The following is a 26,911-nucleotide window of genomic DNA, read 5'->3' on the forward strand; positions in this document are numbered from 1 at the left end:
CTTCTGATAATCAGTTGTCTGCTTGACGTTTATTCAGCTGTGTAAAAACTATAACTTTAATCTCAGCCAAACCGATTGCAAACCGAGCTAAGATCCTGTGGGACTTCCAGATACAGACGGACAAAATGGTGGTGGCTAACCAACCGGACATAGTGGTGGTAGACAAACAGAAGAAGACGGCCGTAGTGATCGATGTAGCGGTTCCGAATAACAGCAACATCAGAAAGAAGGAACACGAGAAGCTGGAGAAATACCAAGGGCTCAGAGAAGAGCTCGAGAGGATGTGGAGGGTGAAGGTAACGGTGGTCCCCGTGGTAATCGGAGCACTAGGTGCGGTGACTCCCAAGCTAGGCGAGTGGCTCCAGCAGATCCCGGGAATAACATCGGAGATCTCTGTCCAGAAGAGCGCAGTCCTGGGAACAGCTAAGATACTGCGCAGGACCCTCAAGCTCCCAGGCCTCTGGTAGAGGACCCGAGCTTGAAAGATAAAAACCGCCCGCAGGGGCGAGTAGGGTGTATATATATATATATATATATATATATATTAGGGGTGCAACGATATTCGTATCGATATTGAACCGTTCGATACAGTGCTTTCGGTTCGGTACGCATATGTATCGAACAATACAACATTTGTAATTTATTTTATCAATTTTCCTTCTGACGATGCTGTCTGTGTTGAGCGCTCAGTGAATCTGTGTTCGACTACTCCGCCTAGGCTGCACTGTCGAGCGCAGATCCACTGAGCGCTCAACACAGACAGCATAGTCAGAAGGAAGAGCGCAGGGCAAGCTAGCGAGACAGAAGTTAAGCTCTACTTGCAACATTCAGATCTGGCGTTTGGAATTATTTTGGTTTTCATGTGACGTATGACCCTGAAGGTAAGCGAGTCATGGACTAAAGTAAAACAGTATGTTGGATGTGCCATGCAATGCTCAATTACATTGGTGTGAACTAGTGTGTTAGCGCAGTTAGCTCGTTAACGTGTTTGCCGTCTAGCCCCATGCACGGAGCGATCGGCGGTAGCTTGTTAACGGAGATTTGCCGTGTTGTGGCGTTAAGGTCATTTCAACGAGATTAACCTGAAAGCACTAGTGGGAACACAACGAATATGACTGCACATTTACGCCGACATCATCCTAGTGCAAAGACAAGTGGAAGCAGACAAAAAAAAGCAAGCATGCTACTAACTTTAGCCGAGTCAGTTAGACAGCTGTTAGCACATGATTCTCCTTATGCTGCTGAGAATATAGCCCAGAAGAAGCGGATAGTATAGCTTTTATTTTGGAAAGAACCATTTCTCTGTAATAAACTCTCTTTTCCAAAGATGAGTGATTCCTCAATCAGATACAGGGCTTGCAATATCGCTAGCCCGACGTCCCGGAGCTAGCGATTTTTTCAGTCGGGCTACCAAAATCTATCTCTTCCCTGCCCGTCGGGCTATTGTAGGAAAAATATATGTCAATGCTTTTGCATTCTTTCAGAAATGTAGCTGGGTAATTATGTCATTGGCATCGGTGAGCCACTGTCAATATGTGACATATTGAAGTCGCGTTTGAATTTGCGCTTTTTTTTTTTCTTTCACTTTGCAATGTGCGAACTGTGTATAGAGAGCGACAGCACTGATCTGTGAGTGATGATAATTTGTGCACCAATTCCTCTGACATCGTCTTATTAATCGTTAGCTTACTATGCAAACATGACAAGTGAAATCTCCCGCAGCAAGCTTAAACATGTGAGAGGTTGATCGCGCAGAGAATCGCTGAGCTTATGTGAGTGAGCGTGTAAAAGCATTTCAGTTCTGCTGAGCCAAATAAGACAGGTCAGGGTGAAGAAGTGACAGCCAAAGAAAAGCTTACCACAAAACGGAAAAGTTATGACAAATCAGACTATAAGGCAAAAAGAAAGTGCAGCTTTATGGTTTCATGGACAAAAGAATTTCTGTGGCTGCAATATGATGAGCTAAATAACCAGGGCTGCACATAAGTGGTCCGCAGGTGCGCATTCGCTGTCAAAATAAAAAACACGCACATGGGTTAGGGTTAAATTTAAAAACTGTACTTTTGAGTTAAAATATATATTTATAATTTTAATAAATGACAAATTAAAAATGCATGAACATTTTTTTGTATCGAAAAAATATCGAACCGTGACACCAAAGTATCGAACCGAACCGAACCGTGAATTTTGTGTATCGTTGCACCCCTAATATATATATATATATATATATATATATATATATATACACATACATACATACATACATACATACACACACACACATACACACACACACACACACACACACACACACACACACATATATATTTATATATATCATTCAGTCATGCTTCCCTGAATGATTTGATGCCTTTTAGTCTCTTTTTTTCATTTAATTAACAGAATTTATTCACAGGCAACTTGAATGAATACGGTGTCAAGAAATCATTCGACATTAATTGTGGAAGAATTGTCAGCCTGTGTTTTCATTTTGCAGTTTCCAGCATCAAGAAACTGAAAAGGAACATTTGAAATATCGCCTGATTCTCCCCTCAAGGTCACAAATACAAGGCATTACCATGTCAAAGGAGCTTGCAAAGAAAACCGTCTGGACTTCTTTAAGTTGCTTGAAGATGTTTTCAAGCAACTTAAAGAAGTCCAGATGCTTTTCTTTGCAAGCTCCTTTGACTACGATGACCTGGATGACTGAGAACCTTCACAGACATACGGCATTACCATGTCATTTTTTTCTGGTATCTTACATATCTGCCTCATCTTCCTCTGTTGAACAGAAAAACTGACCTCAGCGCATCAGCATATGATTTGAGGCTGGATGCACTTTTCTCTCCAACTTCATGTAGCTATCAACAGCAGAGGTCGACTTAGCGAAACAACCTTTGTTCACTGGACTACTACACAGCCTTGATTCTCTTCAGTTAGCTGAAGAAACCTGTATTAGTGAGTCGTTAAAGTTTTCATAACAGCACCTGTGGGTTTTTTGTTAAAACACTTAATCGCTTTACAAAGAACCAGCAGTCACAGTAGTGACCTTGGCTCACATCTACTTTTAACAGGCCAACTTTACTTTCCTAATTCAGTTTTAGTCATCAAACATTTTAAGAGACATTAGCCCTTTCACACATAGTGGTTACTACAGTGGACAGCTATTCAAAGGCTGTTTTCTTGTATTTGTGTCAGTGTTGATGGTATACTTGCACATAAACCACTACACTGGACAGTGATGTGTCACTCCATACCCTGCCACCCACTGGTCCTTCAATGTTACTATAGATGTATGACATGTCTCATTGTAATTATTTTTTTTATGCCTAAAGATGAATAAAAATACTTAAGAAAACAATCCTGATTGAGGTTGTCATAATTCATGCATGACAGCCCATATGGAAAAGATATATATAAATCTTATAAAGTTTGTATCGGTCTTGTGTGAAGCTTGTATGAAAAGCATACAAAAGTGAAGACAGATATAAGATCCCTTGAAAAATCATATAAATGAAACTTGTATGTTTTGGATACTTCCTAAAACAATATATGAAAGTGGCCACTTTCACGAGTAAATCATATAAGCCTTATATGATTCTCTACATGAAGTAGGCCACATCTGATGCAAGTCTTTTATTAGTTTTTTCTATTTCTTTTCCATATGGGAGGGTTAAACACATGGTAAGTGGATTAAACATAGTTTCTAATAAAATAACTCCACTTCCTGTTTTTGCTAGATACAGGATCTATTCCAGATGCTCAACTGTTTGAGTGGTTTTCTAGCCAAACAAATGCATGCAGGTGAATGTGATCAGAATGATACTAAGGGTATTTTTTGGCACCACAGGAGAAATTGTTATAGTAAGTGATAAGGTCTGTTTGGCAGACTAGGTTGCATTTGTCCCAAAGATACAAGATTTAGGTCAGGGCTTTGCACACGGTAGTTCTTCCACCCAAAACTGGGGAAAACTAGGAAAGTTTTCTTTCTACTTTTAGGCAACACATTTGTGTTGTTATTTTGGGTTTATACTGCTAAACTGATAAAGAGCTGATTCATTCTATGAGTGTGAGGCAGACAGATTTTATAACCAAAGAGTAAAATAAACCAGTAACTTAGGGATACGATCTTATATGAGCCCTGAAAAGGTTAAATGCACTGGTTCTTAAATAGCGCTTTTCTACACTACCGGAGCACTCAAAGCTCTTTATACAACATGCCTCATTCACACAAGCACTTTTTTCTAAGCTTAAGTGTCTGACATTTACACGCATTCATAGTTGGAGCTTTAAGTTGCTCATCACATTATCATCTACTAATATTTTGCTCTGTAAAAGATACAAAAGTTAACTACATGGCAGAGAAAAGTGAACTGTAAACAAAAAGTATTTGCCCGCTTCCTGATTTCTTTTTTGCATTTGTCATATTTCAGATGTTCAAACATATTTTAATATTAGGCAAAGATAACCCAAGCAAATAAAAATGCAGCTTTTAAAAAATGATATTATTTATTAAGGGGGAAAAGTTATCTAACCTACTTGGCTGTAAATGAAAACCTACTTCCAGTATGATATGCAGGAGGATAATGATTCAAAAAATAACAGCAAGTCTGCCTCAGAATGGCTCAACAAACAAACAAACAAACAACAAAAAAATACAAAAGGAAGATTTTAGAGTGACCAAAGTCCAGGTTTAAATCTGACTGAGATGCTTTGGCATGACTTTAAACAAGCCATTCATGTTTGAAAACCCACAAATGTGGGTGAATTAAAACAATTCTGCATTATTATTAAAATACAGTGACACATCTTTCTCATTTCTCTACACTCTGCCGTACAGCACAATGGCCAAATTGCTGCAGTAACTACATTTTGATTATAGTTATGTCTTACATTGTTTAAGTAACCAAAGCATTACTGTGACCTCTGCCCCGAAACCTACGGCCTCACCAAAGACAGTAATTACTTCTTATTTTATCATTTACACACTCAATTTTATAAGAAAAAACTCAGTTTTACCAGAAAAAAAAAGATGTGTAACCAGTAAAGCCAGTAAGTATTTTGTAACCACAGGCCATACTATGAAAACTTTACAGGCTGGTGTAATGATGTACAGTGGAGGGGAGGATAACTACAAACAGCAAACTTGCCTCTTCCCTTCCCATGACAGAATAAAGGAAAGGGAGAAAAAGAAAGGAGCCAAATAAACAATCATGCTAAAACAGTTTTCTGTTATAAAAAAAAAAACAAGTCAAAGTGTTGTTTAAAAACAAGACTGAATTCTACAGCTTGTAAAATCTGTTTTTATATTCATCATATTCAAAATGGACTTTTACGTGATGAAATGCTTCATTCACTGCTTTAGTTTTCTTAGATAATCCCCCCAAACATGTTGAAGAGTCAATCTTTAAACAAAAAGACTCCAGAGAGAAAAAAGCAGCATTAGTAAGAACTGATTTAAACACTAGGTTGTCACTCTGACATCTCTGTATAGAAACAGCAACAACACAAACTAGCAAGGCAGTAAGCATGCCATCCAAAGACACAGCAACTGAGTAAACAATTATTAATTTCTAAATTTAAGCTGTGACAGCTTGCGATGGTCTGAAAAAAAAAAAAAAAGGCCTCTAATTTGTAGTTAACATCACATCTGAAGCATCCACCAGTCGCCATGGCAGCGGCAGAGCATGGCTTGTTAATAATAGTGCAGAAACAGATGCCTGAGTGCCATGCTGCCACTTAGGGCTGATTAAAAACACCACATCTCAACACCTAGGATTGATCAGTTTTACACTGTGGCATAAAATTCCATGTGCATATGGGGTGTGGGCGTTGTTTTCATCGTGCCTCTACTGCAGACGTTAATGCAACGCAGCCATTTGCCATGTCATCTGCCATTTTAACATGAGCTGCCAAACAAGGAAAAGAAAAGAAAAAGGAAGTGCTGTGAAAGTGATCAAGAGACATATGAAATGATCAAGTGACATGTGGCATCTTTGCCACTACCACTGAGATGACGAAAAAACCCTCATAGTTCGAAAAGAGTTTCAGAGTTACGCTTCTGCAGTTTGAAAAGACTTGTTAGCGAGACGTATTCTCACAACACTGAGAACACACAGTTTTGAATACTTTAACATACACTACGTCAGATGCAGTCGGCTTTTAAGATTTGAAGAACTTACTCGTTTCATAACGCTTCTTCACTATATAATGGATAATTCTGGTTGCAGTTTTTTTCCGTTGATATCAGCATCAGTGTGACATCTAAGGCCCTAGAGTGGCACCAATTGATAGTTTTTAGGTCAACCATTTCTTCTTATGCCAATTATTTTATTTATTTACTCAATGATCCAGACTTTAGTTTAGATTTTTGGAATTATCCATTTCTAAATTCCTTAAGCTTAAAACTTTCCTTTTTTGCTAAAGCATATAGTTAGGGCTGGGTCAGGTGACCCTGAATCCTCCCTTAGTTATGCTGCAATAGATGTAGACTGCTGGGGGATTCCCATGATGCACTGAGTGTTTCTTCTTCAGTCACCTTTCTCACTCACTGCGTGTTTATAAACTTTTCTGCATTGAATCGTACTTGTTATTAATCTCTGACTCTCTTCCACAGCATGTCTTAGATCCTGTCGTCCCTCTCTCACCCAAACCAGTCAAAGCAGATGACCGCCTGGTTCTGCTGAAGGTTTCATCCAGGTAAAACCTTCCTTCACACTGTTGCCAAAGTGCTTGCTCATAGGGGGTCATATGATGCTGGGTTTTTCTCTGTATGTATTATTGTAGGGTCTACCTTACAATGTAGAGCCCCTTAGGTGACTGTTGTTTCAATTTGGAGCTGTATAAAAAAATTGAATTGAATTGAATTAAGAAATTTACAATACAATACAATTTTATTTAGGCTGAAGGCTGAAGGCAAGGCTAAATAAATACGTTTTTAATCGAGATTTAAAAGACTGAATTGAATCAGACGCGCGGATAGTTTGAGGAAGATTATTCCAGAGGTAGGGTGCGACAGCGGCGAATGCGCGGTCACCTCTGGTCTTAAGGCGGGATCTAGGTCGCACCAGGAGCATTTGGCCTGCTGATCTAAGCGCTCTCCTAGGGGTATAAAAGCTGAGGAGATCCTTAAGATAGCTGGGCGCGGTGTTACTTATGATTTTAAAAGTGAGCAATAAGATTTTAAAATCAATGCGATGTTTAATGGGGAGCCAGTGCAGGTCGGAGAGAACTGGAGTAATAGACTCAAACCTACCAGTTCCGGTTAAGAGACGCGCAGCAGCGTTTTGAACAAGCTGCAGTTTGTGAATAAGGGCAGAATGGAGACCAGTATAAAGGGAATTACAGTAATCTAATCTTGATGTAACAAAGGCATGGATAAGTTTCTCCAGGTCCTTACGTGGTATGTAGGGCTTGGCCTTAGAGATTAGACGCAATTGATATAAACCAGATTTAACTACAGAGGACACGTGTTTGTCCAGCTTGAAGGAACTGTCCAAGACAAAACCCAAGTTCCTCGCAGTATCAGAAAGGGAGTTAGCAAAGGTTAGCAAATATACTAGTTAGTTCAGCCCGAGGGATGGGAGTATCAAAGATTACAATTTCTGTCTTCTTATCATTTAAAATAAGGAAATTGCTCAGTAGCCAGTTTTTAACTTCACTTTTACAATCAAAGAAGTGTTGCAACGATGACGTGACATCCTCAGCCAGTTCAAAATAGATTTTAATGTCACCCGCGTAAAAATGAAAGGAAATATTGTGTTTATCAAAGATTCGGCCCAAGGGTAACAAGCATAAAGAGAACAGCAAAGGACCCAGCACAGACCCCTGGGGGACACCAGAGGTGACAGGGGCATTGGAGGAGTAGATAGGATTTAAACCAGCTAAGGGCACTGCCCGTGATGCCCACCAGATGCTTAAGCCTCATTAAAAGGACATTATGATCCACCAAATCAAAAGCAGAGGACAAATCAAGCAAAACTAAGACCACAGGGTGCCCTGAGTCAGCAATTGAGAGAAGGTCATTAAAGACTCTCAGTAATGCAGTTTCCATGCTATGGCGTGGCTTAAACCCCAACTGAAATTATTCCCCAATATTATTTGCATCCAAATAAGTTTGGAGTTGGGAGTGAACAATCTTCTCTAGGACTTTAGACAGAAATGGGAGTTTGGAAATAGGACTAAAGTTAGCGAGATCATTCTGATCGAGGAAGCTCCTTTTGAGTATAGTTTGCACTACAGCGTGTTTAAAGGCAGCCGGAACATAGCCCAATAACAATGACAGGTTCATTAGTGATAAAATATAGGGCCCGATAATGTTAAACCCTTCTTTAATAATGCGAGATGGAAGAATGTCATGAACAGCGTTTGCATTTTTCAGATGATCAATTATACCCCTGAGAGTGGGCAGTGAAAGTGGATCAAACTGATTGAGGTTAGTGGAGCATCGTAAAGCTGGGGCCTGACTCATCACAGCGGGGTGCGAGACTCTTAGAGATAAGATTCTCCCTGTAAAATGATTTAAAAATTCTTCACAAAGAGCTAAGGAAGCCAGTCTAGGCATTACAGGACAGGGATTAATCAATGAGTTAAAGGTTTTAAATAAAAAATGTGGATTGTGACTGTTATCTGTAATGACAGCCGACAGGAAACCTGCCTTAGCCAACCTAACAGATTTCTGGAATTCCAGGCGGGTCCTGCGAAGGATGTCAAAAGACACCTGGAGCTTATCTTTTTTCTTTTAAATTTGCATATTTTTGTCACTCAACACATTCTGAGGTGGGAAAAAAGGACCTTCTTTGAAATAAAAGTCAAAAGTCTAGCAGTCTTTTAAATTGCATCTGAAGTCCTAATGTATTAAAGACAGAAAAAAAGGAATAAAATACCTCAGAGTGATGTTCTTCATTCTGTTGCAAGACTTCGATGCAGAGCTCTCCCAGCCTCATCATGTCCTCCAGTCTTTTCTCTGGAGGTACCTGATGTTCCACTATGTGGGAAAATTCCACAGCAAAGAAGCAGAAGCCACTGCAGATTAGTTTTACACTCAAACATGACTACAGAACATTTCAGAGAAGCCTCTGTTGTGTGTACAGTATGTTGGGTTCTGGGTCAAACCCTACTGATCACTAACAAATCTATCATTACGTTATCCATGATCATCTATCATTTACTGTGATCCTGTGTTCTCCCTTCAAGCACCACCCTGAAGTGACATCTTTTGGTAAAAATCAAGCTATAAACTCTCACCCTTGATTTTAGCATATTCAATCAACTGACTATAGTTGATTTGAGCTGCTTGTTCCAGACACCTCTGCACCAGTTTCTTCATATCCTCTGGAGGAACAGGGGTAGTGATGTCTTTCATCAAAACCTGAAAAACACATATCTCATTTAGTTCTTCTTAGAGCTCAAGAGAAGCCCCACTGTATGGCTTGTCAAACCTTCTGTGTGTCAGATGCAGCCAATCAGAATAAAACTGGTGGTCAAACAGTAGGATAGCCTCCTACGATTGGACATAGAGCCATATAAAGTGGGGTGTTGAGCACCAGAGTAAAAATATGACGTGAAAATAAGTTGGATAAAACTTGATTTTAGTCAGGATAAAAGTCAGAATAATTTCTGGGTGCTGTCATGTTGAGCTTTATTTAAATTTCCATGTATCCATCCATTTTACATTATATATAATATATACATTAGGTGAATGTGCAGTAGTAGCATGTATGCAGCAAGCAGGTGAATTCTGCACATTAAGTGAATTAGATTCACTTAATTAATTGACTTACTTGAACAAAGATTTGTTCAAGTAAGACTAGGGTTAGCTTTCTTGCCTTTCTAGCAGCATAAGTCTTCTTCAAGTCTTATTCCCTTGAAAACTGGTCTGTACTTTGTCTGAAGACATTGATAATCACTTGAAACCAAATTGCACAGATAGGTGATTAAACTGATTCTACGACAGCTGATAAAAAAAGGCAACACGCTTTCCTTTTCTATACATGTATGTTACATGTTTCATGAAAAAACTGTGCAGGACATTTGTACAGTGGTGCAAAAAAATGTTTAAGCCCTTCCTGATCTCCTAACTTTTTTTGTATGTTTGTCACGGTTACAGTAAATGTTTCAGATGATTAAAAAAATGTAAATATTAGACAAAGACAACACAAATAAACACAAAAATGGGGGGGGGGGGGGGTTTATTATTAAGTAGAAAAGAAATACACACCTGGATTATGACACATACAAAAAATCGGGGCAAACACTTTTTCACACCACTGTGCTGTATGTTAAAATATGATTTAATCAGAGGCCAATTACCCGTTCCTGAAGGGAGAGCGTGGCCTTTAGGGCCCCATCTGGTCGTCCAAAGGGAAAGCAATACCTGCAGATGCAAAACGTAGGCAGCCACTTAGAAACAATCTCAAGGACAACTTCATAGAAAAAAAAGAGAAGAAGAAGAATAGGAAAATGCGTTCAGTGGCAGAAAACGGTCAGTTGGCAACAGATGGCTGCCTGCTCTTGTCTAATTACACTGATGAAGGAAGCGTTTCTCACCTACAGCTCCATCGGAGTACAGATGAGGCAGTTCATGCAGGTTTTTCGTTGTTAATTGACAAGTGAACAGTACTTAATAAACAAAGGCATGCAGTCACACAGGTCAGCCATTTATTAGACCAAAAAGAAATACAGGCAGATGTTTTGCTTTGCTAACAGAGAAGAAATTATGAAACTCACTAAACTAAACTAATATCACATCGGACTTTGTTTAAAGATTCAATTCATACTTTATGTCACAAGTTCATGATGTTCATTTAAAAGAAAAATCAATCTCCACTAAAGAGCAAAATGCTCAAAAGGCCTGAAATGTCTTTGCTAAATACGTATTTTATCTGCATTGGCAAGGAAGCTTCTGACAGAAAGGAGACATAAGTGGTGATAATGTTTAAATGAGTGAATATGAGATATCTGATTAAAGAGAAAATCGGCAGAATTTTCTATTTTCTATTCTATTTTAGTCAGTATGGGAAAACGAGGATTTTTAAGTGCTATAGTAAAAATTTTATAAACAAAAACCAGGACTATTTATGGTAAATCTTCAAAGTTTCTAAGCATATGTAATGATAACTGTGAAATTGTATCTTTATATATTTAATATTTTTTAACATATTTTTTAAAAGACCAATGAAAATGTTGTGCTTTTATTTTTAATAGTGTAATAGCTTTTGAGGTATTCATGTTCAAACATATCCACAGATTTCAATCTGGGATGGACCATTTTTCAAGAGACTTGAAAAGTATTTGATATTTGAAGCTAAAATTTCACTGAATCCTCTTTGGACCATAAATGTCTATTTTATTTTAAATAGCTTTTTGGCATTTGACTTTAATGAATAGAGACAATAAAGGCAGACAGGAAAGTGGAGGAAGGAGAGGGGAAGACACGCTGCAAAGGGCTGCGGGTCAGACTTGAACCCAGGCCGCTACTTTCTGGCCATGCGGCATATGGCTGCCTGCTCACCCACTGAGCCAAACCGGCGCCCCGACCACAGAGCTTTTACACAAATGGGGGAGGGATGAACAGAATGTTCTAAAACTTGGCTGACAGGGCTGAGATAGAACGACCCTTATATAAATTTAAATGACACAAGGGAAAGAAATTGATGATGTGAAAGATATTTAATTGTTGATGGCACTAGAACAGCACATTTTGCTGTTATGACATCTACTAAGGGAGTTTCAACAGCGTTTCTCTGATTAACCTTCACAATGAGAAATTTTACTGAAGTGATTAAAACATGAGGGTACAAGCATCATGTTATCATCTTTCTGACCCATTCATCCACTCCAACCTCTTCCAATGTTGAAGCACTACAGATGCATGATGTAAGTTCAAATTTCCTTTGTTTTTCTGGTTGAGACAGTAGATATGACAGTGCTAATAAAGGTGAGAGATAGTTTCCAGTCTCAGACATGAAAAGCTCTTTTTCATGTCTGATTTTATTTCATTTCATCATCCAAATATTGTCTAAGCAATCTGTTTTGCTTTCCAAAAAGTATGCACTTAATAAAAAAAAAACAATAACAACAAATAGTAACTATGCATTACTATGTACTGGACCAGACAATATAAGTAAGAGACTGCAGGGATTTTCAGGTTTCACTCAGACAGCCACACTGAAGCCTACTGAGAACTTACACTAAAATTACAGACTGATAAAAGAGACTATTGTGTCAGACTAATTTTCAGTTTGTTAACAAAAAGCTGATATTTTTCAAATAAAATAAACGGTGGTCTGCCTGAAAAATGTGAAACTGGAGGAGTAGGACTGATTATCAGTGATTCAATCTAGGTACGGGGGCAAATTTTATAGTGAAAGGAAGTTAAAAGACATTAACAACTCTGACTTAATCCAAACCAAACTGTGGAAATCCATCTCTTTTCTGGGTGACATTTGCATAATCCCTGCCTTGTCTTGGCCATTGTTTATCAGCATTAGCCTCTTGTTTAGGTGAGTTAGTAATGACTCCTGCTGATCGACCCCCTCTTCCCGGCCCCTCCTGTGTTCTCTGGAGCCAGATGGAGGGCCCTCTCAGACATGAAGGGTTTAAAGAGATGGGTTTCAGTACAGTTAATGGCACAGGTCCATTCAGATGAGTGTTGCTCAAGGTCTTGGGGCTGTCGCTTTCACACCATCCTCACAATGTGCTCAAACAGCAGCGGCATTGCTGAATGGCAGCACGCAGATTCAGGGAGGTCTCATCAGCTGCCATCAATACATGTCTTGCACCTGTTGCATGTTGCCGATGGTGCTAAAAATACCCTGACTGCTTTCATTTATGAGAATGAAGATAATGTTTTTATTTTTGTTTTACAAATTTTGGGCATTTTGTTTTTTGTTTTTGTCAATTTATTTTTAAATGTTTTTTTTTATTAAGTTTTAACACCCCCACCCTCCCACGACAGTCCATCTACATAGTTGGCAAATCCACAATCACAGATTAAGAAAACCACACATTGTAATAAGAATATAAATGATTACGATAGTAATAATAAACAATCCTACTGTGTAGTCCAATTTATGTATGTCTTTTTAAGTTAACCAGTTAGCAACAGCCATCAACTTAACAATCACAGGCATTATTATTTCAACAAGTTCCTCGGAAATAGATGACCTGAACCTAGAAATCAATTTACACTCCCAGAAGCAGTGACAATATGAACAGCACTTAATGTGCAGAGGAGAGAGAGAGCAGTTTATCTTGTGCAAAACAACAGAATGAAGAATCTAACACTGAGTTTCTCTCAGTCTGTTGCATATGAAGGTAGATTTGATCAGGACTATAGCTACCTGCCTGTCATCCCCTACATATTCTTTGCCTAAATCCTTTACCCACTTATGAGGAGAAAGAGAAGGGAGTAGAATACAGAAGGTGCTCCAAGACAAATGTCCAAAGAAGCGTTCCTTTGGAATTCTAAGTTTTGCCTACAACTGTTGGCTCATCTTCAAACAGGTCTCCAAGTACATGAATCCCCCTGTCCCACCATTAATGCTGGTATATAAAATAGGATTGAGCTTTACCACTGGACTTCTATTACGGACATCACAAGTGACCAGACTCCATGGGGAGTGTGGAGAACAACTCCACGAATTAATACATGATTCCTTTTAAAATACGCATGTAGCTAAGACCAAAAACAGCAGGCATGGCAAACCCAGTTGTACAACAGTATTTTAGACATCCATGTCTGTATGTAATTGTAAAAGTCTAAGCCTCTGTTTAGGTTTTTTGCCATCCCGCATAAAATTAGAGACGGCCTTTTCTGTATCCTGAATTTTCTTCTTCGGCAAGTACAGAGGAAGCATCTGCAGAGAGTATAAAATACGAAACAAAGTGGTAATTCATGCCATCATTCAAGGTCTATTTTAACTGCATGCAATAAACTGGAAGAAAATTGAGCTTCCACAGGTCCACATGTTTGGTGATATTTTAATTCCTAAATATGTAAATCCAGATACTGACCGACTGAAGGGAATATTGTTCATTGTCCCCCACATTTCCAGTAGTGTGGCCTGAGATTGACTAAAGTTGACCTTTTAACGAGTTATAGAGCCTAATTCGCTAAAGAGTGTTAGAGTAGCCACAACTGATAATCAAGAGGAGGACAAAAACAAAAGAATATCATCAGTCAGACATTTCTGAGGAGAGAAAAAAAGTCTATTCTAAAGTTATGGAGGGGGACAGACAAGTTGTAAAGAGATTCACATTTCTTGGAGGGAAACATAAAAGTACATACAGGCCCTCCTTAATAGTTATTGTTTTGTCAAGTGTTAAGGAAGGCAGCAATGTAAAAAACTAATTCCCATGCTTTGAGTTATATGATGCCTGCCTAGCTCCTTTGCAATTTACTATGATCCAGATCTGAAAAATGAGTTTCTTAAAATTTGCCATTTCTCTTTCTTAAACAGTGACAGGATATTTTGGCGTTTGACGACATGGTTGATGCCCTTCAGATTAAGTGATAGAATTTTAATATCACTCATATGTATTATTTTTCATGTGATTATGAAATTAGTAATCACACACACAAGAACTGGTGCATAGCACACATGCAGTGTAAAAAAGACTGTCCCTAATAACCCACCCACAACCACAAACTCCAGCATTGAACAGCCCCACAAGACCCCACAAGAACAGAAACAAATAAACACAGAATGGAATTATGACCTCTTGAGCAAGTGAAGCCAAGATCCGTCCCTCCACCATAAAGAGAGAACCATATACCGCCAGCAGGGGTATCCCACTCATGATGTTAGTTCCCCACACACTCCCACACCCTGGCCAATTGGCAGTGTCAATGAATGCAAACCACAGTAAGTCAAGAATTATTTGAGAATAAAAAAAAAAAAGCAACATAAAGAAAAAAGGGAGAGACAAAGAGAAAAACAAAAATAATAAAATTCTTAAAATACTAATGTGTTAGTATGGTCCAACACTGCTTACTCATTTTGTAATGCAGTGCATCTCCAAAGAAAAAGAAAAAAAAAATAAATCGGCATAGCCTGTTCGTATCTCCTTATCACAAACAACTGCAACTGAGTTTCACTCAGAACACTGAAATATATACGGATACTGTATTTCCTCTCTTTATAGGGTGCTCACGCGCCCCGTTAAATTGCCGTCTGGCCCCTCACCTGCGTCAAACAATCTTGGCAATGTAAATCTTGCTTCCTTGAAACGACAGGTCGCCTTTCTCCCTGCCCGCTGATTGCATTCTGCTTTTGTCGCTTACGTTGTGCAGTTTGATGATAATAGATTGTTGTCGTTTTTCATCAGGGGGCCAAGGCTGAGCCCTGTCGATCATAACAGTTCCTTGTTTAGCTTCCAGGCCCAGCATCTTCTGAAACCAGGTTTCAAACAACTAGATTGCCTGTTTTCCTTCTGTGTCTCAAGTTCATTATCAGGATCCGTGACTCTTCCCTCCAACGAGACTGTGCAGCGTATATCATTTACAGTTTCTTATTGGTACTGTTTCGAATTTATATCAGTGCAAGTCAAAAAGCCGCTGGGTCAGCTTTTTGACTTGCACTGACATACCTACAACCATGAGAGAAAATAATGACAAACCTGCATTCATATACTAATGAATAAGGAGTATCAGTGTTTCAATGTGAACTTACTACAGGAAGTGATTGTTACATGTGAAAAATTTATTTGTTCTCAAATGTGATTCATGTATCCAATGTCTGGTGAGTCATATAAAATCTTGTGAAAAAGTATTTCACCCTTACTGATTTCTTTTCTGTTTTATGTTGTATATTTGTCGAACTTACATATTTGAGATCTTCAAATTAATTTTAACATTAGACAAATATTACCCGAATAAATACAAAATGCTAATTAATCATAGTTAATTAATGATTTAATGTAAGTTAACAATGATGAACCACATTATTTTGGGAAAGCTGACTTCAATTTCACAGGCCACACCCCCCCTGAATACTGCTAGACAAGCTAAATCAAGAACTCACTTAAACAGAATCTGTCTGACTAAGTGACTCTAGCTCTTCTGGGAGACACCGTTGGGCACCTAAGCTAGCTGAGAAACATAATCTTGTCTCTATATCACAGGTTCCCCTTTCAATAATGAAACTAATATTTAAACAAGTCGACAAAGTCTAAAATAAAAGATCAACACTGACTTTTGGCAGAAGGACAGAAATCTGAATTTTCTATGTAAATGACATTGATCAGTTCATCCACACAGAAGGTTTTGATTACAATTTTAAATTCCATGACAGAAATTTCATGACCACATAAGTCTTGACACTTTCTAGTTTTAGCTGAAAAAATAAATCTTCAGAAACAAATATACTTCTATTGGTCTTCAATATGAAGGTGTTACATACCTAAAATGTGTGATCTGGTTCTCCAGCAGAGCAATGAGACGACTTCTGATTGCCTCAAACTGCACTTTTTCCTCCATGGTCACTGTGCCTATCCCATCAGGCCTGATGAGAACGAGAGAGAGAGGGGAAAAAAGAGACAGACTCATGTTTACATAATGGTGACAAATTACTGCTTGACGGTGGGAAGCAGCTGGCGTTTTTAGCATGACCAACTGATAATGAATCATGGAGTCTAGATTTCATGTAAAAAGCTACGTTCAGAGTTCGCCACAGTGGGTAGCTCTGCATGCTTGATTTGACATTTGAGTCTTGTGTCTAATGCCCTTCCTGACACAATCTTAAAGGACCTATTACTTGCTAAGCAAATATGTAAACTACTACACTATACATTATAAAACTAAACTTGAAGCTTGAAAGCTAAGCTTGTTGTTTCCCTTCTACAATGTGGTTAGCATTGTGAAAGGGTTTATTTTAATGCAAATCAATATCTTTTCTTAAATATAAATTGGTACTTTTGGTGGCTAACCCTAGCAGTAAGTGAACCACACAATACTAAAAGAAGTCTCCTTAACTCAACTCAGCATGAATCTAAAGTGCTAAAGTGCTTCACAGGTTTAAAAAAAGGAGATGAGGAAGAATAATTTTGCAAAATCTTGCCAACATTAAGACAGTAAAATGTTCAAGATAAAAAAATAAAGCTGAAAATAAATAAAGTAAGCACAATAAGTATCACCATGACTAAGTTGTCTTCCATTTAAAAAAGACAACTATCCATCTACTGTCCTGCAGCCTCAACTTCTGGATGCCAGATGGAGATGGGTGCCAGGTCACCTCAGGTATAAATGATCTCACAGCAGAGGGAAAAAAGCTTTCTCCTGGCAACGCTTCCAAACAGTCGTACTGGCTCAGTGTTTTTCTAATGATACTTTCATGAAATAAATAATGCCACGGTGTAATATTTCATGTGTTGTTGTGTTTCAAGGTTGTAGTTTACAAATAATAATAATAATAATGATAATAATAATATAAACTAATAATAAAATAATAATATATATTGAGACCTTAATTCAAAACCTTAGAATTGAAAGTGGCAGTACTGTGTAAACTGTGGGCTGTATATACTGTACATAATTCTTAGTCTTCATTCTTCATCAAGACTCTCTTAACCTCCTAAGACCCGAACTCTTCCACGGCATGCATGTTTAATTTCTCTTTGATATTTGGGCTGATTGGGGCCCGATGAATGTAAAAACAAAGAATTACCAGATTTTTTTTTTTTACCTTATTTTTGTTTTTAAGAAAATTAAGAGCCACATATGAGGATATTTGTTTAAAATTTTAATAGAACAGTAGCAATATAATGTCCTCGTAAGTGGATCTCAGGCCCTTGTAGAGCAAAATTGAGTATTTTGTTCTAAATAACCCAAAATGTGATGTCCACATATGTGGACACCAGGTCCAAGGAGGTTAAAAAGCAAAAGATTTTTATAACTAAGAACTCTACACAAGCTAAATGCCTGAAACATCAAGAACCGAATAGAAGAAAAATTCAACACCACAGAAAAGAGTCAGGGTGCTTTTTCTCTCCTTGGCTTCTTTTTTCACTCTGGCTTGTTTCACAAACAAACAACAAACTGATCAGTCAGCCAATTTTTCTACGATAACCTCAAAGTTAACCAATCAAACGCTCAGACTTGTCCTGCTCCTCACAATTCATCTGGCTGTCAGCAGGAGAGTTGACAAAAAATGTTTGGTGAATGCTTCATTAATGTTTTTAAAGCCTTCATTCTGTTCTTGCCTTGGTCTGAATAGCAGTTTGTTAAAAAAAAAAGAAAAAAAAAGGGAAAAATGCAATCAGGACCCAGAGCAAGCAGCCTTGACTTTCTGGGCTTTCTCTGTGCCTCTGAAAGAGAAAAGAACCCTCTCTAAACGGCACTTGTGGGCACCGGAGGGAAGAAGCACGGAGGTTGTCTGTTAATGAGTTGTTCTTATAAAAGCTTTCAGTGGTTTAGTCCATGACTGCTGCATGTTGAGTACCAACAACTCTGCTGAGCTCTTCAAGGCACATCATGACTCTCCAAAGTTGAAAATAATAGCATGACAAGAAAGCAACAAAGTCTCAAAGACAGAACTGCGGATACTGAATCATCAAGCATTAACCTCCTGAGAAGCATAAATGTGACAATAATAAATTTACTTTACTTTACTCAGAAAAATGTATTTCTACAGCAGAGTTGTGGAAAGGACAGCAGTGAACACAATGATGGAAGAAAACAAAAGAGAAATGAAACTAAATTATATTTTTATTCTCTGATGTTCAATAGTGCCACCTGCTCTCTTGTAGAAAAAAATATGTTTAATTTAAAAAAGGAAAGAAAATTTAATTCAGTATAACATGAATTATATAAACATAAATATTTCATATAATATAAAATAAGTAAAACTACTTAGCATTACAAATACAGACTTAAATTAATAAAGATGTCAGTAGTTACTTATAAGGGGTTCAAATTAAACACTTAAAAATATTTTTTTTAAACTAAAAAAATTACATAAATTAATTAAATAACTTTTTTCTTTTAAAGCAAAGACATGAAAAGTTAACTAAAATCCGATTCAGTGTTATTCACAGCCTGGGGAAGGTGGAAGTTGCAGAGGTGGTGGTGGATAACAACAGGACGTTGTCATGTATTGTGCGAGAACATCAGCGCCACTCTTCAGCTCCACTCAACTCAATTCAATCAGTAATGAGAAGCAGCTTTCTTTGCACAACAGCACTTGTTAGCACAACTTGTAAACCCTGTTGTTCCCCAAATCTTTCAATTCATTACAACTCCCCCACCACACTGCTCACAACCTTATTTAACAAGCACCAGTTAATCCTGAGGGAACAGAAAGCAGAGCCATTGTGAGGGGGGCGTGTGTGTTCACTCATGTAAAAATTTGCTTTCATGCTGAAGAAGCCAAGGGTCTCATTGCACAAATGAAGATGTGAAGACTGTGATGGGAGCAAGATGCATGATAGAGGGACTGCCTGAGGCTCCAAGCCCCCACAGTTATTGCCAGCTGTTCTGTAATCTGAGTTGTTCATCTTGCTCAAACAATCAATCTGCATCCCAGAGAAAGATGACAGAAAATAAAAATGGCTGTAGAGTTTTGCAGCTCTTGTCTTTTTGTAACAAGACTATATGAATAGTTTGAAGGTCAGGTGGTTTTTTTTATATTGAGTTGCTGTTTTTAACATATTAGACATCTATCTTGGTGCATAATTTGTCAGATTTGACTATAATACACAAAACCTCAGGAGCTGAGCAACAAATCTCAGCACACAGATACATTTTAAGTTCCTAAAGGTTCTCATTTAGATATTATGTTGTCTTCATACTGCCAAAAAGGCAAAACAACCTCTACTATTCTCCATCTGATGTAGCTCAGGAGGTAGCGAAGATCTGCTAACTGGAAGGTTGGTGGTTCGATGCTCGATGATATTTAGGCATACATTTCTGCATGCCTAAATATCATCGGGTAAGACTATGAACCCTGAGTTGCTCACGAATGCTCCCTTTAGAATAAATGTGTGTGAATATTAGCTAGCTCTTAGGTGGTAAGAAAAGTGCTTGTATGAATGGGTGAATGAGACATGTTGTATAAAGCACTTTGAGTGTTCACGTAGAGTAGAAAAGTGCTATGTAAGAAAGAGTCCATTTACCATTTATAAAAGCATCATATCTTTTTTATTTCACAATACTAACATCTAATTTAAAAAGGTTGAATTATGCATGTTAGTTTGCCTGGAAACCAACTTACAATTGGTGGCTTACAGGCAATATTTTACAGGCAAGTCCAATGAATAGCTTAAAATGGTACAAAAGTAAGTGGTGAACTGCCAGAGGTTAAAAAAAAGGTAAGGTTACTCAAAACTGAAAAATATTGTGTATTTCATAATTATACAAAAAAAAAAAACAGCAGCACGAAATGGGTTAACAGTTTAAATCTGTTCTGCACCAATAGAGGTTGATCAAGCCTTGAAAGCTGGTGCTACTAATTCCTACAGGTGTTCCAACTTTTCGGGATTACTTACAACCTGCTCTGTCTGCATAAAAGCAGTGCTGGAACACACTGTGGTACCATACCCATCAGTAAGCCTCAGCTGAACAGCATTGTGCTGCAGAAAGTAGTGTGTTGCTATAAAAATGGCGAGAAAAAGGCAATTAACAATGGAAGAGAGACAGACCATTATAACACTTAAAAATGTAGATCTTTCCTACAGAGAAATTGTGTCAGTGATTCCAGTTTCCCTCAGCATCAAAAAGCACTCAGAAACTACTTGCTCCCAGGCTAGAGCAATATCTACCATTGTTAATTTCTCCAGATCAGACAGGTTTCGTGAAGGGTAGGCATGGTTTTTTCAACCTGCGCAGGTTTTTAACCATATTACACACCAAGTCAACTACAACCCCTGAAATTGCCTTATTACTCGATGCTGAGAAGGCATTTGACCGGGTGGAGTGGGATTATCTGTTTTATACTCTACATAAATTTGGATTTGGCCCTAATTTCATTTCATGGATTCAGTTACTTTACTCCTCACCTTTGGCACGTGTTAGAACAAATTCGTTGTTCTCTTCTTATTTCCCACTTCTCCGTAGTACGAGACAAGGTCGTCCCTTATCCCCTCTTCTTTTTGCATTATCAATTGAACCATTGGCGATTAAACTGCGAGCTGACAGTTGCATTAAGGGCATCTTCAGAGGTGACCAGGAGCACAAAATATCCTTATATGCTGACGACCTCCTGCTGTATATGTCAGAGCCTTTATGCTCTCTTCCCCGTGCTCTTGCCATTTTTGAATGTTTTGGTAATATTTCAGGTTACAAGTTGAACCTGCATAAAAGTGAACTTCTCTGTGTCAACTCTATAGCCAGGAAGATTTCATTTTCAGATTTTCAATTTAACGTTAAATCAGGGTATGGGACCTATCTGGGGGTTAAGGTTACCCACTCATACAAAGGTCTTTATGAAAGAAACTTTGTCCCGCTGCTTAAGAATACTGAGACAGATCTTCAGAGATGGAACAATTTACCACTGTCATTAATTGGCCGCATCAATTCTATCAAAATGAACATACTACCCAAGTTCCTTTATTTATTTCAATGTATCCCATGCTACTTACCCAATAAGTTATTTATAACACTGAATAAGCATATCTCTGCATTTATTTGGAATGGCAAAAGTCCACGAATTCGTAAAGATTTCATGCAGAGGACTAGGCCAATGGGTGGATTAGCCTTGCCAAACTTTCAGTCTTATTATTGGGCAGCAAATATTCGTAATATGCTGTACTGGATGAGTAATTTTACTACAGAGACTCCAGCTTGGCTCCAAATTGAGTCATCCAATTGTGGCAAAATGTGCCTATCAGCTTTGTTGAGTTCAGCTCTCCCATTAAGGGTTACGTTTATAGGTGTATAAACGTAACCCTTTGTTGTATGACTTGCTCAGAATCTGGATGCAATATAGGAAAAGGTTGGGGTTACACTTAATGTCAATTAAAGCACCTATCTGCTCAAATCATATGTTCCCACCCTCCAGGATGGATTCTGCCTTTAAAATATGGGAAAGTAATGGCCTTAGAAATATCAAAGACCTTTTTGTAGATGGGATTTTTGCCTCATTCACGCAGCTCCTGAAGCAGTTTCATGTTCCTCGGCAACATTTTTTCCGCTATCTACAAATTCGCCACTTTGTAAAGAGTCGATTTCCTTCATTTCCGGAACTACCTGAGGAAACTTCTTTGGATAAAATTATTAATATAAACGTTCATAAGAGAGGGGCGATTAAAGAAATCTATGCTATATTATTAGATCTTCAATCTCCTTCTCTCTCCATCCTTAAAGCACAGTGGGAGAGAGACCTTGGGATGACTATAACAGATGACCTCTGGCAATCTTTTCTCCAGAGGGTACACTCTTCTTCGATATGTGCCAGGCATGGGCTCCTTCAATTCAAGGTCCTACACCGATTACATATCTCCAAGGAAAAGTTAGCCAAGTTCTATCCAGGAGCTGACCCTCTGTGTAACAGATGTAAAGCAGAAACAGGTTCGCTGCTTCATACCTTTTGGACATGCCCCAATCTTCATAACTATTGGGTGTCTATATTTAACACTCTGTCAGAGATGTATAACGTTAAATATGATCCTTCTGCTCTAACGGCTATCTTTGGGGTGATACCTCAAGACATCACTTTGCCAAAATACTATTCGAATTCTATTGCCTTTGCTTCACTTATCACAAGGCGCCTTATACTTTTAAGATGGAAGCAGGAAGCTCCTCCCACACATGAACAGTGGCTTGCAGAGCTCATGAGGTTTTTACATTTAGAAAAGATGAGATATACACTGGCAGGTTCAACCACCAAATTTCTTAAGGCATGGCAGCCATTCCTGATGTACATGGAAACATTTAAAATGACCACCTTATCATGACCGGATGCCATATCTCTATATCAGTATCATAGTTAACTGTACAATGAATGTCCCTTATACATTTTATTTTTATATTTGTTTGTTGTTGGGTTGTTGTTTTTTTTGTTTTGTAGGGGTTTCTTTGGTTTGTTTGTTTGTTTTCCTTCTCTATTTCTGTTATTTTTTGGGGTATTGTAAATACTGAACAGCAAACTACTGTATGTTCAATGTTGCTCCATCAACACAGGAGCACCTCAGGGATGTGTCCTCTCGCCACTGCTCTACTCCCTCTACACTTCAGACTGTGTGGCCACCCATGGCTCCAACACCATTGTGAAGTTTGCTGACGACACAGTGGTGTTGGGTGCCATCTCCAACAACGATGAGGCGGCCTACATGGATGAAGTGAAGAATCTGGCATCGTGGTGCCAGGACAACCACCTCCAGCTGAACGTCAGCAAGACCAAGGAGCTGGTGGTGGACTTCAGAAGGGGTCAGCACAGAGACTACAAGCCCATCATCATCAATGGAGCTCCAGTGGAGAGGGTGCAGTCCTTCAAGTATCTTGGTGTCCACATCTCCTCAGACCTGACATGGTCTGCCCACATTCAGGTCCAGACCAAAAAGGCTAGGCAGCGCCTGTATCACCTACGACAACTGAGGAAGTTCAGGGTCTCTCCAAAGATCCTCAGGATTTTCTATACAGGCGCTGTGGAGAGCATCCTCACACAGAACATGACATCGTGGTTTGGGAACAGCTGTGTGAAGGACCAAAAAGCTCTCCAGAGAGTGATCCGTACAGCAGAACGCTGCTGCAGGATTGCTCTCCCCCCGCTTCAGGACACCTACACCAGGAGATGCCGGACTAGAGCAGCGCAGATACTGAAGGACCCGTCCCATCCTGGCAACAAACTGTTCCAACTTCTGCAATCTGGTAGAAGGTTCCGCATCTTCCGGGCAAGGACAGAGAGACTCAAGAGGAGCTTCTATCCCCAAGCCATCCGTGCCCTAAACACACACACCCGCCCTCTCACATCATCTATAATTGACTGAGACAGGACTCTTCCAGACACTAAACCAAGGCACAATGTACATTTCAAATTCCTTTAATTTTAAATATGTTTATATTGTCTCCTGTAAAATAGTCCGATGTCTATTCATATTAATATACAGAATTCACCTGCTTGCTGCTACTACTGCACATTCACCCAGTGTATATACTATATGTCTGTATATATATATTTATTGTTCTTCCTCTACACCCCCCCCCCCCCCCCCCCAATTTTTGCACATGTCGAGGAGCGTGTCAGCCTACATTCACTGTGTGTTATACTTGTATAACTATGCATGTGACAAATAAAGAACCTTGAACCTTGAACCTTTTGTTATTAACATGCTGCTGTGACTGAAAATAAAATTTATAAAAAAAAATAAAAAAGTTTTTTTAAAAAAGCACTCAAAAACTGGGGCAAACTCTGACAGGAAAAGGTCTGGCAGACCCAAAGCCACCACTGAACCAGAGGACAAGTTTCTGTGTGATACGCAGCTCACAGGACAACAGCTTCAAGCACAGCTTAATAGTGGTGGCAGTGAGCAAGTCTCAGTTTCAAAGACAAGACTTTGAGCTGCAGATTTGACAGGATGAGTTGCAGCAATAAAGGCATTGCTAAGATGTCAGAATAAGACAAGAAGGCTTTCCTGGGCCATGAAACACCATCATTGGACTACTGAAGTCTGGAAGAAGGTATTACGGACTGATGAATCAAAATCTGAAATTTTTGGTTCATCACGCAGGACCTTTGTATGCCGCTAAGTAGGCGAGAGGATGGTTCCACAGTGTGTGGCATCAACTCAAACATGGAGGAGGAAGTGTGAAAGTCTGGGGCTGTTTTGCTGGATCCAGGGTCACTGACTTGTACAGAGTGGGAGACTCCCTGAACCAAAATGGCTACCACAGCTTTGCTATACCCTCTGATATGTGCCTAGTTGGTCAGGGGTTCATTCTACAGCAAGATAACAACCCAAAGCATAAGTACATGCTATGCCAGAACTATCTCAGGAAAAAAGAACGAGATAGTGAGCTTGAAAACATGAAGTGGCCAGCACAGTCTCCAGACTTAAACCCATCGAGCTGGTTTGGGGTGAACTGGACAGAACAGTGAAAGCAAAGCAACCTGCAAGTGCCACACATTTATGGGAACTTATGTAAGAGATATGGGAAGAACTTTCTGAAGAATATTTGATGTATATTGTAGAAAGAATGCCATGAGTGTGACCGGTAGTGTATACACACACACACACACACACACACACACACACACACACATATATATTTAAAGATGACCCTGAGGGGATGCATTCTTGACATTAGCATAAAGTAGGTCTAAAATTATCCCCCCCTGGTGGGACAGACCACATACTGTGTGAAAGTTGGCAGTGTAGTGTCCAAGGTGACATGGTTGAAGTCACCTGAGATAGCAACGAAGGCACTCGGGTGCTTAGTCTGTAACCGGGCTATGGCAGAGTGGGTAATGTCACATGCAGCTGTGGGGTTAGGAGAAGGAGGACCATAAACCGCCAACAAGATTACATGAGTAAATCCCAACAGTGCACCGTTCAGTGTCCGGGCAACAAATCTGCTCTTTCATCGTTATGTGAGCAGGGTTATACCACTAGTTATTAACAAGAACGGCAAGCCCTCCTTTCTGCTCACCACTGGCTGCACTGTCCCTGTCGGCCTGAACAGCTGCTCCAGACCTTCTGCAGATGCGTTGTGATCAGGCATATCCAGATGACAGACATGTTTTGTACCTCTTTCTCTGTTTAGGCCTCCGCTATCTCGCTGTCTCCCTCCTTCTCTTCTTCTGTCCTCCACCTCTGCATCCATGGTGTATTTTTCTCCAGATTTCAGCCAGTATATCCATGGTTCTGGCTGGTTAGCTGGCTGGCATCAGGGTGATCAGCTGATCTCTGGAGTAAACAAAGTGTGCAGTGTGTAGCTGCTGCGCCACAGTCCCATTCCTCAATGAAAGTAACAGTTCCACGGTAACAAGGAGAACCAAAACGCGCTCGATCCACAGTTTTGAAAAGAAAGATATTAAAACAAACTCTCTAAAATACTAAGTAAAAAACTAAGAAAAAAAGCAAGAAAAGTAAAAGTAAGGAGAAAAAAACAGGATCAACTGAAAAAACAGGCTGCATGTGAGTTGATCCATGTGTGCTTCTGATTACATAGTAAAGCATAAAATTATTTAAATCAAACTAATTTTTCAGCATCACACAGGATGTTTCTAATTTAAGAGGAAAAAATGGAAGAAAACATTTTAATTTTAGCAGCATTGTGCAGATGACAGAAAGGATTCAATCACAGTCAGTTAACGAGCACACTGAAGGGTATATCCTGGTTACAAATGACTTCAAGATTCCTCACAATGTCATTATATACAGAGGCCAAGGCAATGCCATTCAGAGTAGGTACCTGCTTAGAAACCATGTTTCTAAGACTTTTAGAAACAAGTTTTGTCTGAATTCAGAAAAAAGGAAATCAGAGGTCACCAGACCTTTAGTACTACTTCCAGCAGAGAACCTCATGGAAAAGGAAAACTATAAATCTCTGTGTGTAAAGAAAACTCCCCGCATGAGAAATCTTTAGAGGAATTACTTTAGGTAGGAAAGACCCTCAAAACTAACTCCTGTAAGTATCAGCAGTTATTCAAGTTGCTGTTCTTAATGATATCTGTGTCCTGAGCCACAGCGGTACACATAAACGGGGTAGGTTGCATCAGGAAGGCCATCTGGTGTAAAATCTTTGCCAGATCAAACATGCAGCTCATCAAGAATGAGATTTTGTTACTGGCTCGGTCAGGCACAAGTTAACAACTATTCAATTCTTTCCATTCTGGTTGCTTCCATTAAAAATCTTCAACATCTTCAGCTCTGCTATTTCCAAGTCAGCCTCTCGTCTTTTTGTTAGTGCCACCGTCTCCAAATCATAAATCATGGCATGTTTCACTATTATTTTATCAACCTTCCCTTTCACTGC

General features: G+C 39.1%; 1 protein-coding gene across 7 annotated transcripts in view; it reads right to left on the reverse strand.

The window, feature by feature from the left end:
* cadps2 (Ca++-dependent secretion activator 2) overlaps positions 1-26,911 on the reverse strand; it is a 173,881-nt gene that overhangs the window by 61,286 nt on the left and 85,684 nt on the right. For all 7 annotated transcript variants that reach the window (XR_005695094.1, XR_005695091.1, XR_005695092.1 and 4 more), the window contains exons 14-17: positions 16,404-16,505; positions 10,312-10,375; positions 9,247-9,370; positions 8,886-8,986 (exon numbers count right to left, since the gene is read on the reverse strand). Coding sequence is in view for 4 of the 7 variants with exons in the window: in XM_040026725.1 (XP_039882659.1) it covers positions 8,886-8,986; positions 9,247-9,370; positions 10,312-10,375; positions 16,404-16,505 (391 nt within the window). In the remaining 3 variants the exon portion in view is untranslated. The remainder of the gene's footprint in view (positions 1-8,885; positions 8,987-9,246; positions 9,371-10,311; positions 10,376-16,403; positions 16,506-26,911) is intronic.

This window comes from Simochromis diagramma, unplaced genomic scaffold, assembly GCF_900408965.1.
Source record: "Simochromis diagramma unplaced genomic scaffold, fSimDia1.1 OVJJ01000293.1, whole genome shotgun sequence".
Classification (NCBI taxonomy): domain Eukaryota; kingdom Metazoa; phylum Chordata; class Actinopteri; order Cichliformes; family Cichlidae; genus Simochromis; species Simochromis diagramma.